The 15,475-nt window shown below is 43.5% G+C and overlaps 1 protein-coding gene across 1 annotated transcript in view; it reads right to left on the reverse strand.

Moving 5' to 3' along the window:
* Positions 1-431: 431 nt before the first annotated feature.
* LOC144688852 (uncharacterized) overlaps positions 432-15,475 on the reverse strand; it is a 582,637-nt gene continuing 567,593 nt past the window's right edge. Inside the window, exons 47-49 of the mRNA XM_078555848.1 lie at positions 11,482-11,562; positions 8,848-8,969; positions 432-2,976 (exon numbers count right to left, since the gene is read on the reverse strand). Coding sequence (XP_078411974.1) covers positions 8,853-8,969; positions 11,482-11,562 — 198 coding nt within the window. The 3' untranslated portion in view covers positions 432-2,976; positions 8,848-8,852. The remainder of the gene's footprint in view (positions 2,977-8,847; positions 8,970-11,481; positions 11,563-15,475) is intronic.

Here is a 15,475-nt window from a genome sequence, read left to right on the forward strand (position 1 = left end):
GAGACCAGATTATTTCTGTGCACGGTTGCCTAACAGACACTACTTTCTACTTGTCAGTTTAAGAAACTCCTGCCTTGTTTTCTATTTTATGACCATCTTTCAATCATTCTGTTACGTGACTCCTATTTATTTTTAAACCTCATGTGGTGATATTGTAAGCACCTAGCACATTCAGATCAATGAAAGAACAGTTCAGGCACAAGTTAGTTTTCTATGCTACAACAATACACTTCAATATCCACCCAAGGTGACTGTGACATTTGAAATGTTCAACACCTTTGCAGCCTTTGAATGCGATTGACACCATGGTGCAAAACTATGTTCTAAAGAATTGCATATAAAAACTTGATTAAGGTTATCCAAATTCATTTAATTTGCTTCTACCAGAGGAGTCAACTCCTCAGTGAAAGCTAAATTTGGCCACACTTACATACACATACATGCTCATATTTATGTTAAAAACATGACTCTGTTAACTTCCATTGCCTTTTGAACATTGTTGTGCTTTCTATTCCCTCCAATCTTCATATCCAAAATTGCGTGGGGAGAAAAACTAATTACCAGAAGAACTTTTTATTCTCATTTTAATACAAAATGCATACATTATACAATATACAAATGTATACAAATCATTTACATATTACCAGCTTACAAAAATAACCTTACAATTTTATTAACAAGTAAATCAACAGGGTTAAGTAATTTTAGTATTAGTTAATAAACATTTTATAAATGTGTGATGTACAACCATTTAAGAAACAGTGGTGACTACAATACATGAATTCAATAATCTGTACATTAGAAATCTGACATTTTTCTTATGCATCTATTTTTAATAAAATACACATCTAAACTCTATTCCATTTGTTTTGCAAGGCCCTTGTGTACAAAGGAAAAAAATCTCAAGGTCAAGTCATGTGAAGAGACCATAACACAGTCTTGTAAGAGAGTTTGGCTTGGACAGACAAAATCCAAACTTTTTTGACTTGTGCAGAAACCAAAATATTAATTCCTCTCTGCCTCTGTAAGGCACTGAAGGATTCATAATATGTAAAAACACAATGAAAATCTGTTTGCTGTGTTGCGTGTGTATACACGCACGTATAATCACGCGTCCTTTTTCGCCACACTGGTAAAGAAAGAAGTAGAGATGTGGAGTTTGTTCCACATCTGCTGGTTTAACATAAATGGATTAAAGTTTAGATTTGCTGTTTGTCACAAGGCCACAGTACAATATCAACAACTCATGCACTGAAGTTTTCTATTAACTAACATTACAAGAGTTTGGAGGAAAGGGATTGCAAAGGGACCCCTTCAACTGACCCATTTCCTCATTTGAGCAGAATCACTATGTCTCATGCAAAAAAATAACTTACTGATTTTGGATTATCCACATTCTTTGCCAGTCAGTAAAAGTTCAACATTACTAGCAAAATTTATTGTTAAATTAAATTGTTTCCATTTATTTCACTAGTGATTAAATAGGACAGAGTATAACTTTGCATTGACGTTAATCATATTTCAATTATGTTGATTCTGTTGGTTTGGTAAAGTCTGGTGTAAACTATTATAAGTCTGTTAATGTTTCAATACAGTTAGCAATTACCATCTTGGAGCCTAAGTAAACTAAGGGAACTTGGGATGATATTTAATATCAAAAATTTCCGAAGTCTAATAATTCACACGTTTTACTGTGGCTGTATCAGAGAATCCAAAAACCTATTAAATAGTATTTTAGGTAAGTGATTCACACCACAGGAAGAGCTGTCATTGCTGGAGAGCTTTTATTTCAGCCAAATACCAGGATTGATAACTACAGCAGCAACCAATGAATTACCTTTTTTTAAATGACTAATTATCAATGGTTTTAGAAGGGATTTTCTTGCAAGAACAACTTTAGGAAGAGAAATTTCACTTTTTTAAAATATCTCTTAAGCTGTTAGTGCAGTTTTATTTCTATTAAAAAAATAAATTCAAAAGTACTTGTTTCTTATTCAGGTGCAATAGACAATGAAAAGTGCAAACAAGTTGTCTTATACTGTACACATAATATACAAATATAGAACAAACAGTGAGTAAGCACTATTGCCTCCTGAATAAAGTCCTGAGATATACTTCAAAATAAGCGAAATGTTAAACACATTTGCTTAGTGATAACTGTGCTTTAAAAAAAAAACTCTCTTTTAAAAAAGATTCCTTGACCAAACCACACACAAATGCCGCCAGGAGAGCTTCACGCTACACGTATCCTTCACGTATGCACAGGTTTGTTGCATACAACACACAAAAACAGAGTTTGTATTCATCACAATGAAACAAGTTGTGTAAATTAATTCAACAGGAGGCCCTTGAGTTCATTATTTATCCAAGGCATTGATCATCAACCTATATGTGTTTAATTATGTAATATTCACAAAGAGAAACCAAATTTGAAAACATATTTTATTACAAAATGAGTGAATAAGGAAAGTTGTTTGCTGAGTTTTGTTATTTCTAGCAAAATAAATGTGCTGTTATTCATCTGTTTTCAGAAGCAGAACAACAGCACTGCAATACTTTTCTGTTAAGAGCTATAATGCAGATTTGTTCCATTTAATTATTAGTTATGTTTTTAAGTAAGAATTTTCTTTACTAAAAAAGATGAAAAGTGCACAAGGACATTTGACACAAAAGGCCAAATGCAAAGATCCAGGATTTTGGCCAGGAATACAAAACAGGAACAATGGGGAGGTAGTATGAAAATTAAATACATATACCTGGCAATAAAGTAAAGGCAAAGGTTAGTACAAGGCTGTGGCTTTGTTGGGACTTAGCACCGAATGGAAGTGGAGAAGAAACTTCATTCAGCAGAGACTCCTAGCCTGCACGTACAGGCTTCAGTAATTCATAGAAGATTTACCAGATGAGACTATTTGGCAAATAGCAGTGCACATTTAAATCTTCCAGATAATAACAGCATTCTTTTAAACTTCATTTCTGCAAAGATTTTCAAAACAAAAAGTAAATATATTTAATAACAAAGGTATAGCATGGAATAACTTTATATATAACAATTACCATTTGTGCATGCAGAGTGCTAAACTCAGCCCTTTTTATGGACTTAGTGTGAACATGATCTGAGTTATGTAACAAATAAACAATGCTACCTCGTCTTTAAGAGCAACTACACTCTCAATCGATATAAAGTATGGGGCTAGATTCATAAATGTTGTGCCAATTAGATTACATAGGATAAAGCATAATCAGTCACTGGAGATGTTAGCTTTTGCTCTCTATCAAAACTATTTGTTGAGTCAGTTTAAACATTATAACATGTCTACAATGAGAAGGTAGTTGTCAATTTTAATTCCAAAATCATCTTCATTGTTAACCATTCCGGGTGATTTTATTAGGAATTACAATTGATGCTGATCAGTGAGAAATTAAATACTTCAGTATTTGTTCCAAGGACTCTATCCTAACACCACACATTATAAAAGTGATGAAAGAGGAAAGTGGAATAATCTCTTATGACCAGAGATGTTACAATGTCATTTATCTTTTGTCCTTGTAACAATTACCGGGATAGCCTGCTGAAGTGTATTACAATAATGGCCCAGATTTTGCTGCACCAGGATATCTAATGGCACGTTCAGGATTTTAAAATTTTTTGCGTGTCAATTTGAAGTGCAAGTTGATAACATCGCAGCAAGGGAAACAGGGTATCTGGGACCTGAGTGAACTGAGCAAGCAATTGGGTATCTCCTTAACCAATCAGATTGAAGGATTGTGAGATTACCAGCACAGAGAAGGAAGTTTAAATTAGAGTGGGTGAATTCAATGTCAAATTAGGTAGAAAGGAAGAAATAACCAGGGGAAATAAAGATTCGATTAAGAGAGGAATAAAAAGCAACAGAAAAAGAAAAGAAAATGTAAAATTCAAGATTTTAAAAATCTTCAATACCTGACAAATGAGACTTAATGAGATAGTCAGTATTTTTAATAGTTTTCGTGTCTGTGAGGTTGATTGGCAGTTTTTAACAATTATCTGTATCACATTGTTAAAAGGATAGCTTAAAATGACAAGATTTAACTTTTTGTGGCGAGTTTAGTTTGTACGCACCCAGATAGATACAGCAACCTCAACATATTCAATGCATTTCACTGGTGAGGCAGAGAACCTGTTGTCTGTATTGCTGTATCATTTACTCATCAATAATAGGCAGTTCCACTGTCTACAACATTAGTCTCACTGTAACTTTGACAGCTAATTTTGGCCCACTGATGCCTTATTCATTCCTGCCAGGCTATGCTCAGCAGAGAGCAGCACTTCAGTGCCTCTGAGACTTGTAGCAACAGTCTGACTCTCAATCTGAGCAGTGGTGTACATGCTGTGGAACACGGAGCTGATGTTCACTTGCTACACCCGCATTGACTGGGCAGTAATGGCCTCAAAATGGGGCTGGTAGCCTTATCAATAGTGCTACAAGCCATAATTAGTGTCAACATAGCTGGTGCCATTTTAAAAGGGGCACACCGCTGGGCAGCAATAGATCCCTCCATCTTCAAGAGGTAGGCTGCGTTTAATATGCAGTTGGGATCCGAGGATCCTGATGGCTATTTTAGGTTGGAACTGGACAATTGTACACCATGCACACCCTGACCAGTTACAGGTGCTGTAGACCTGAAAAGGCCCTACAAAGCTCCCGCACCGTGTACCTGGTCTTTCCGATGGAAATGCAGTCAAAGCCTCACATTGGAGGCTATCTTTTTGTCACAGGTATGGGAGAAGTGCCAGCGTGCTACACTGGTCAGCTGCCAAAAGCCAAAGTCAGTACCCCTGTATGCGTGTGCCGGTATATACACAATGACATTTCAGGTTTGAAGAAAACCATTGTCTTTAGACTCAGGCTTGTCCAATCTTTTCGCTTGGGGGGTGGGGGGGGCACTTTTACATTTTTTTTCTCAGCGAAGGGACTGACGAGTAAATTTTGGAAAGATTAGGTTTGACATAATATTAAACTGAATTTCAAAAAAAAGTTGTGATATTAAGAAATGAAACAACTTGCTGAGCAAAATTAAAGCAATGTCAAAGCAATAAATTGTTAAGTTAAAAAAAGAATAATGAATAAAAGTGACCAGAGCTTCAGTGTGCATGTGTCCGGCTCACTCCCAGTCTCAGGGTGCTCACTCATTCAGCCTCACCCGCTGTGTGAGTGGGTGTATGTATGCGTTGGTTTGTGGTGGTGAGAGTGAGTGAGAAAGCTGAGACTGGGAGTAAGGCAAACACTCCCTCACTCTCCCTCTCCCTCCCACACTTTCACTTCCACCCCCCACTCCACCCCACTACACACACAAACTCTCTGTCACGCATATGCTCAATCTCTTATACACCATCCAGTCCATTCCCCACCCACCCCTCTCTGACCCTGGGCTCTGCAGAGTCTCACTCCCGGACCTCGCAGACAGCCTCACTTTCCAGATGCCCACGGCACTCTCTCTCCTCCCTCCTGAAAGAGAACCTCGTTCTCCCAACAAACTCAACACCACTGATGCTCCTAGAATAATCTTCCACTCCAGCTTACCTGTTTGAACGGCATTTTGAAAACTGGCACGGGGGTCCGCATAGAGGGGCTTCAGGGGCCAGAGTCGGCCCATAGGTCGCGTGTTGGACAAGCCTGCTTTAGAGTAATTGGCCAAGGTTTTCTTTCCTCGCTTATTAGGAATGCATCATCTGCAGTGCGACTTCTGCATGTCCACTTATGAGATGCCCCACAAAACACACCCATATTTCCAACCATATGGTATTCATATAACCTCTCCAAGTTCTCTACTAGTGATTCCTCCACTAATCTCTGGATCCCTAAATTGAGCAAACTGCTTCTGCCTTTAGGATTCAGTGTACAAATGACATGTCTCATTTGCATGTCATTAGCATGCAGGCGCAGTTTTCTTGCAGCAGACTCCTACATGAAGACAGTATGGAGGTGGCAGACAAAACAACATGCACTCATCTTCTCCTTTCTCTACCTTCCCCACTATTCATCAGTGTATGCTTACCAGTCCATAAAGTGCAAAAGATACCACTAAGTAGACAGAAGATAATTACAGATGAGAAAGACCAACTTAGTTCATCCTTGGTTCAAACATGGACAAAAGAGCTGAACTCCAGAGGTGAGGTGAGAGTGACTGCCCTTGACATCAAGGCAGCATTTGACCGAGTGTGGCATCAAGGCACCCTAGCAAAACTGGAGTCAATGGGAATCACAGCAAAAACTCTGCTGGTTGGAGTCATACCTAGCACAAAGGAAGATGGTTGTGGTTGTCGGAGGTAAGTCCTCAGCTCCAGGACATCACTGCAGGAGTTCCTCAGGGTAGTGTCCTCGGCCCAACCATCTTCAGCTGTTTCATTAATGAATGACCTTCCTTCCATCATAAGATCAGAAATGTGGATGTTCACTGATAATTGCACAATGTTCAGCAGCAATTGCAACTCCTCAGTCACTGAAGACGTCGATGTCCAAATGCAACAAGAACTGGACATTATCCAATTGGGCTGACAAGTGGCAAGTAACATTCACGTATTACAAGTGCCAGACAATAACCATCTCCAACAAGAGAGAATCTAACCATCACCCCTTGACATTCAATGGCATTACCATTGCTGAATCATCCACTATCAACACCCTGGAGGTTAACGTTGACCAGAAACTGAACTAGACTAACCATATAAATACTGTGGCTACAATAGCAGGTCAGAGGCTAGGAATCCTGCAGTGAGTAACTCACCTCTTGACTCCCCAAAGCCTGTCCACCATCTACAAGGCACAAATCAGGAGTGTGATGGAATATTCTCCACTTGCCTGGATGAGTGCAGCTCCAACAACACTCAAGAAGCTTGACACTATCCAGGACAAAGTAGCCTGCTTGATTGGCACCCAATCCACAAACATTCACTCCCTCCATCACCAACACACAGTAGCAGCAGTGTGTACCATCTACAAGATGCACTGCAGGAACTCACCAAGCCTCCTTAGGCAGCACCTTCCAAACCCACAAGCGCTACCATCTAGAAGAACAAGGCAGCAGACACATGGGAACACCATTACCTGGAAGTTCCTCTCCAAGCCACTCACCATCCTGACTTGGAAATATATCATCATTCCTTCACTGTTGCTTGGTCAAAATCCGGCAACTCCACAATAGCATTGTTACCTACACCACATGGACTGCAGCAATTCAAGAAAGTAGCTCACCACCACCTTCTCAAGGGCAATTAGGGATGGGCAATGAATGCTAGCCTAGCCAGCGATGCCCACATTTCATAATCAAATTTTTAAAAATTCATTCAGTATGACCCTAGAGTCCCTGTTTCAACACCAATTTGTTCTTAAATAATTGCAAGGCTTTTGCTTGCACTCAGATTCGGACGCAGGATTTTATTTTACATTGGGGTTCCTGCACTGCAGCAAAAAGCTGAGCGCACCCCCCGCCCGCCCCCCCCCCCCCCCCCCACCCCGCCAAACCGGCTCTGGCGAGAGTTCCTCATAGCCATTTAATGTTTGGAAGGGTCTTCATGGCTCAGGGCAAGACTTCTGCCCCCATCTGGGGAGGAAGCCCTTGCCTTCAAGAGCTGCTGGCCAATCAAATGGCTGTCAGCTCTCTACTCCCAGCAACTCCACTAGGAATGGTCCCCAACAGAGATTTTCACTGCAGCAGAATTGGGAGGTAAGTTGGAGGGTTGGGGGAGGAGGGGCAGTTTCACTGGGGCTACGATAGGAGGCCATGGTGAGGAGATGTGGCCAAAGTGCACAGGCCAACAAGGGGGGAAACCCAGAGGTGGGGCCAGACCTTGGGCAGGGTGATAGGTGGTGGCCTCCAGTGAGCCTAAGGAGAGCTGTAACGGAGGACACCCCCTTTCCTGCCAACAGCCTGAAGAGTGAGACCCTGCAGGCTTCAAACTTGACTCCGGCCTCTAACAACCTTGGAAAAAATTGCGGCAGGATGGGAGCAGGCTCTTTAGTGGCGGGCAGGCAGATAGGCATCGGGATTAGTGCCCGTGGAAGTATGTTCAATTTTTCTACCCTGCCCCGCCTGCCAACCAACCCCTGGGAGCATAAGATTCTGCTCCAGGTGTCCAGGCTATATACCGATCACTTTTAGTGCGATGAAGTAAACCAAATATCCATTCTAAATTTGTCTTTTACTAGTTTGAACTAGTAACTTCTTGTTCCACTCTCGCAAGTTAACTTAGAGTACGTTACCGGATTTACCTTCTCCATACTATTTACAACCTTGAATACCTCTGTAAGGTCACGTCTCAGGTCTCTTCTTTTAAGGCTGAAAAGCTCATCTTTCCGCAAAACTTAAAGCTCTAAGCCTGGAGTTCAGACTCATGACTTTTCTTTGCATCATCTCCAATAATCAAATGCCTCCCTGAGTCTCGGTGACCAGAACTAGGTACAATACTCAAGATGTGCTCTGACCAGAGCGTGCACAGTTTGATCAGGACTTCTTCTGACTTGTATTCTACCGCTTTGACCAGTGAGTTTAACGTTCTGTCAGCTTTGTTGATTGTTAGCTCAGCATCGGTTGTTCCTATTTGCGTGTCAAAGTCTACTAAAACTTTTATGTCTTATCCAATTTTATCCTCATCTACTACAACATTCACAGAGTATGTGTGTTGACTAGTTGCCTTCCTTCGTTCAGTACTTTACAATTGACAACTAAATTTCAACTGTCCAGTTACATATGTTGTCCAATTCATTCTGTATTATCTGAGCAGCCTCTTTATTATATCATATGCCTGATTTCCCACAGCATTAAACTTAAGTAACGGCCTTTTATGTGGAACTTTGCCAAACTTACCACATTCATACTCTTCTCATCATTAGTCGCCTGTTGTTTAGTTTTTGTTTGTGGAAGTTTTCTGAGGAGCTAGAAATCTTGAGTATCTCATGATGTCCTGGAGGTGAACTCACTGACCTTGTCTGGATGAGAAGAAAGATCATCTGAAACCACATTGATTAACTAACAATTGGCTGGAGCAGATCAATGCCTTTGCTAGAAGCTGACTAATTAGCACATCACTGATTTCAATAGAAATCCAGCAGACTCTACAATGGGTGGGCGATCCATCATACTATCACCTGGACAAGATCGTGGCTTCAAGTCCCACTCCAAGGCTTGAGCACAAAAATCAAGGCTGACTCTCCAGTGCAGTACTGAGGAAATGCAGTGCTGTTGGAAATGCCAAGTTTCAGTTTAGACATTAAACTGTGGCCCCATCTGCAGCAATCCCCACCCCCACATCTGCCCACCCAGGGTGGATAAAATCCCATGGTACTATTTTGAAGACGACCAGGATAGTTATCCATGGTTTCTCTCAATCAACACCACAAAAACAGGTTATCTGGTCGTTATCATATTAACATTTGTGGGAGTTTGTGTGCGTAAATCGAATGCCATGTTTCCTACATTAAGACAGTGACTACACTTCAAAAACTACTTCACTGGCCGTAAAACACTTTGGAAAGTTCTGTGGTCATGAAAAGAGCTATATAATTTTATATTCATTCATGGAATATGAGCATCACTGGCAAAGGCAGAATTTGTTGTCATCTGCCCTTGAGAAGCTAGGGGTGAGCCACCATCTTGAACTGCTGGGGTCCATATGTGTATGTACGCCCACAGTGCTTTTCTCTGTAGCGATTTGATATAACTATATGGCTTTCTAGGCTATTTCAGAGGGCAGCTAATGGCCCACCACATTGCAGATTCATGTAGGCCAGACCAGGTAAGGACAGCAGATTTCCTCCCTTGAAAGACATTAGTAAACCAGATGGGTTTTTACATCACTAGTTTCCTGGTCATTATTAATGAGACTAACATTTTGTTCCAGGTTTATTAGTTGAATTTAAATCCCCTCAAATGCCTTGGTGGGATTTGCGCTCATGTCTCTGGAGCATTAATCAGCCCCCTCTGGATTATTAGTCCAGTAACATTACCACTATGCTTCAATGTTGTGGCATCAGGAGCCCAGCAGATGCCTGGAGGTGAGCTCCCAAGTGGGGCGGGGAGTAGCAGTGCTTCAGAATCACTTTGAGCCCCCCCCACCCCACCATTCCCGCCCCCGGCCCATCCCACCTGACAGTCACCATACCTACCTGGCCACAGCTGCAAGTACAGGCCACCGTATGGAGGGTTTTCCCCTCCCCAATGGAGGGACAGCAGCTGTGACCATTTCTTTTCTACACATAAGGTATTGAGATGGCACCATAAGACGCAGGCTCCCTCTCTCTCTCCTTTGCCTGCAATAGCAGGCTGCAACTATGAATTGCAGGGCCTCCCACTGACCCTTAATTATATGATGAATGTGCCTTTGGGCCAGTGCTTGGCCAATCCTGCAAAAATTGCTGTTGGGTGGCTGATCCTGAAACAGTGGCTGGTTGTCACCCAGATTTGATCCCAGCTACCAGGTCCTTACCCCAAACAGAAAATCCTGCCTGTGGTAATCATCAATTGGCCGCGGAATTGCAGGCTAAAACCAGACTTTCAACCAGTACACGTTAAGGCCCAGATTTTCATGGAGTCATAAGCACTCCGCAGCCATTTAAAAATGGCAGTGGAAACAGATTCCAGTATTCCTGCCCCCATTCCCAGTGCCCCCAATTTTAGGTGGTGTGGGTAGCATGCCCGCATCCTGCACTCCTGACCTCGCTGGCTCCATTGCTGGGGTAGGCATTTCCTAGCCCCTTGCAATTTTCGTGGAATTGGGGCAGCTGCTCCATGAATCATAGGTCATGACAGCTCAGAGGAACCATAGTATGGATTCAAGAACATTTTGAAAATTAAGGTGGAAAGGTCTTACCAATGCCCCACACCACCTCCATGCCAACTTATGTCCCCTACCCACCCCAATGGCTCCTCATACCCTCTACATCAACTCATGGCAATTCCCTGCCCATTGACCCAGTATACACACCGTTAAAAATAAATGAGCTCTGTAGTAACAATGGCATGTGTGGAACTGCTTTAAAAAATGCTCATTCGTAACTTTCTTTTAAGAAAAACTGCTATTGCTGCAATCCTGTAAAAATGTTAATCAGTTAAACTTTTAAAGTATAGCAGAAGCTCTGAGCTCTTTCACTGGTGCAAAATGACACTGAGCCATTGACAAAAGAGATCACTGAAAATAATATATTATTACCTCACATAGCCAGCTGAGTAACCAGAGTTAATCCTTTCATGAAGTGGGTGCGGTGATCTGGGAAATTTCCCACTTGAACCGCCCGCCTTGGTATTGAAAAACTGGGCCTTAGTGTATGTTTTCAAACTAAAATAATGACCAAAGTAACTTATATTACGTGTTTTTTTTGAACAAATTCCAATAACAGCAAAAGTGCAAAACAAAGCAGTAAAAGGCAGGGGAAAAGCATTCAGCCAGCTTTCTTGTGTTTCAATAAAATATCTGACCAGGTACATAGGGAACATGTTACTTACAGCTTTCTGTCTCAGTGGTTTTGGCAATCCAATGCTGGGGTCAAGGAAACTTGTTGGTACGAGACCTCGCCTTCCATTAACCTGTGAAAACAATATCTTGAATGTTCAGGAAACGTATTAGAGTTGACACTATATGCATTCTCTTCCACACAATGAAAATCACAAGATTCCGAATTTGAGATTAAAAAGGCCACTCTGACAAAATTCAAACCAACTGCTTATACTCGGGCTGTGTGTAAATACAGGGATAAGGTACAGAAATATTAAGCAATTTGGTAGCCAAAAAATCATATTCTAGGCATACAATTTGAAATCAAACCCAAAGACACAGAAAATACAAGCACGCAGGTACAAAGCATCCTAAGCTGCCCAGAACATCATCTCACATTCATTTCTCCAAGGAAGAAATGACCACTTTCTGCTTTCCCAAATAAGGATCTTGGGAGCCTTCCTCTAGCTATTACAACTATTAAGTGAATTGTGAAGATAGGAGGAAATTAGGAATCCATAGCTTTAAAATTCATTTTTAATGCTCACAGATTATGATAACCCCAATCTTTCTGTATTTACTGTGCTAATATTGAAAGCCAGGTAAAATTAGCATGAATAAACCCATGCCAAGCGTTAGTGTATCATGCTTACAGCCAGCTTTTTGGCAGCATGGCCTCGTGTCAGCATGCATGCCAGGTGCAGAGAAGTATCCAGGCACAGTGAGGGGCAGTTTGAGATGGGTCAATAACTAAAGCTCCAGGCCCCTGACAGAAGGTAGGCCTCAGCGAACAAAGTTTGGTTCGCAGTGGAATCAAACAATTTCATGGGTAAGTTAGAACCATAGAACCATAGGAAATTTACGGCTCATAAAGAGGCCATTCAGCCCATCATCTCTGTGCCGGCCAGAAAAAAGACAAAAAAGAAACTATCCGCTCATTTTAATCCACTTTCCAACACCTGGTCCATAGCCTTGCAGGTTACAGCGCTTCAGATGCAGATCCAGGTCCCTTTTAAATGAGTTGAGCGTTTCAGCCTCAACCACGATTTAGGCAGTAAATTCCAGATGCCCGCCACCCTCTGGGTGAAAAAGTTTTCCCTCATGTCCCCTCTAATTCTGCTATCAATCACAAATCTATGCCCGCTGGTAATTGACCCCTGAGCTAGGGGAAACAAGTCTTTCCTGTCTACCCTATCTAGGACCCTCATAATTTTGTACACCTCAATTAGGTCACCCCTCAGCCTCCTCTGTTCTAAGGAAAACAACCCCAGCCTATCCAATCTTTCCTCATAGCTGCAATTTGGGCCAACATCATCGCCCTCACTGAGTTTGAGGAGGACAGGGATCGCTCCTGTGGGGGAAGGGGAGATCAGCCTCTCCCACCAACCCAGTATGGATCACAGCTCCATCACCTCATCAAATCCCGACATTCACAGTGAGTCACATGCAGTCTTATCTAGCTCATGCTTATTAGCTGAAACACTATTTTCTAGGCACCAGCAGATCAAGGCCCCCAAGCCAGTCCAGCAGCACCAGTGCAAGCCCCCAGACTTCATCTGAGGAGGAAGCTCCAGAAGAATCGTCACTGTACTCACACGCACCCCTCCAACAGCTGAGAAACACACACATCGGTGGGGCACAGATATCGATTAGGCTCAGGATCACTTTCTGGGGAACACCTCACTGACACGCCCCCGCAGCACTTGGAGTCAGGAACAGCACAGGTCTCTGGCGCTCGGAGGGCTGCTGGAGACCAGCCACCCGCTCGGTCAGAGTCAGATGATGAGCCTCTGGACGCGGCTGCCAGATCAATGCTGGAGATCAATGACAGGCGGAGGAATATCAGGCAGAGATTTGTCAGTCATTCAACAGACTCAACAAACCATGGAGGAGTCCATCCAGGCTGTCTGATGTCATGGCTGTGACATGCAAGCACCTCGAGGTCACCGTGGGAAGACTGGCAACCACCAGGAGACCTTGGTTCAGCAGGTCTTGCTGGATTTGCACTTGGCCCTGCACTCCATGGCCACATACTCTGGTGGGCACCATCAGGAAGTAGGCGGCATGGGGACGAGGCAGGTGTACCATCTCCTCAAGGAGTCAGGGCGGGGACCTCGGGCACCCACAGGGAGGATAAGTGTCAGCCGGACACCCCTGGGGCCTCCTCTCAGGGCACTCCAAGGGTGTGCAGCTGCTCACAGCCCCCTCTGCCTGTGACCCCATCAACTCCAGCTTCTCAGGCCATCAAGAGCACTCCTGAGCAGGTGACCCTTATCAGGCCAGGGCCCTCCAGGCCACGAGCCACCAGAGGGCACCTGCCAAGGTCATCACAGACGTCAGGATGTAGCAGTCAGCAGGCTGCCTCCATCTCTGCTGCGGATGTCGGGGCTGCACCCAGGCTTTGCACTAGAGTTAGGAAAGGTAAGAAAAATCAATGTCACTTTTAGGTCACGGGTATGATAGACATGTAAATACATTGCACTTTTGTTAATACATTTGACGGTTGTGTGAATGTTCCTGTCAACTGAAGGTTGAATCCTATTATTTCGAGGTTTAGCTTTCCTCTGACTCAATGATTGCTTCCCACTGTGAGATTCACATTCCTGTGATGTCAACCTCAGCTGAACTAGTATCCACACCCCTTGTGTGATGTCAGTGAGGTGTGTTTAAATCTTTATTTGAAGGGTGTGATGTAAGCGTTTCTAATCCTTCTTCCTTAAGGAACCCATTGAGCAAGGGCAGCTTATCAGCATTGATATTCTAGCAGCATTTGTGTCTCCTCAGTGGTAGTGGCAGAAGAAAAGACATGCACAGGAGGAGGAGATCCCTAGGCATGTCCACATCTCAGTCACAGCAATGTGTGCATCATTAGGTGGTGGCAAACGTTTCAAGTCTTCTCTTGCATTGTTCTTGTTCCTAAGTGGGCTCTCAGTTCCCAGAGTGAGCTCACTCACAGGGCCTCACAGACCAAAGCAAAGATCATGGCCTGGCGATTCATGAGGCAAGTGTGAATGCGAGACTCATTCTCGCTGCAAGTGGGTGGACATCCCCTGAGTTGAAGGAAAATGGCACTGAGGGCTAGGAGAAATGTGGCCTTATTCATTCACTTTACTTTACTCTTCCTAGAAGCTGTCAGTGATTAACGTATCACGGGCACGTCTCCCACGTCTTCCTTCCTCCATGGCACGATCACGCTCATACTGACCCTCAGCAGCTTTCTGAGTTTCTTGGGCCTCCAGATCTCCATCCTCCTCCAGGTCATCCTCTGGCAAGGGGTTGCCTCTTTGCATGGCCAGAATGTGAAGGGCGCAACACACTGCAATGATGCAGGAAACTCTGTCAGGAGTGTATTGGAGTGAGGCGGTCCATGCATCTGAAACGCTTCTTCAGAAGCCCTATGGCCTGCTCTATAAGGGAGCGCATGGGGCTGTGAGCAGCATTGTACCTCTCCTCAGAACGATTCTGAGGGTGTTGCACCGGTGTCATCAGCCAGCGTTTCAGTGGGTACCCCTTATCCCCAAGCAGCTATCCCTGCAGATGTAATGGCTTCTCGAAAATCTCAGGCACCTGGGAATGACTCAGGATGTAGGAGTCATGGCAACTCCCGGGGTACCCTGCACAAATGTGCAGGATGTGCTTCCAGTGATCACACACACTAGTTGTATATTGATGGAATGATAGCCCTTGAGGTTTATAAACACTAGGGGCTGCTGCCATGGAGCCTGTATAGCCACATGGGTGCAGTCTATTGTACCCTGTACTCTTGGGAAGCCTGAGATGGCGACGAAGCCGGTGAAGCCGGTGAATCTTGCAGCCTGGCTATCTTCATCCAGAACAAACCCGACATAATGATGGGCCTTCCTGTAAAGGGCATCTGTGACCTACTTTATGCAGGGTGCTGCGAACTGAGAGATGCCCCACAGGTAACCTGTTGATCCTTGGAAAGAACCAGAGGGCAGTGGTCACCTTCAATGCCACTGGCAGGACAGATCCTCCAACTCAGGC

Source organism: Cetorhinus maximus, chromosome 1, assembly GCF_964194155.1.
Source record: "Cetorhinus maximus chromosome 1, sCetMax3.hap1.1, whole genome shotgun sequence".
In the NCBI taxonomy this organism is placed as follows: Eukaryota; Metazoa; Chordata; class Chondrichthyes; order Lamniformes; family Cetorhinidae; genus Cetorhinus; species Cetorhinus maximus.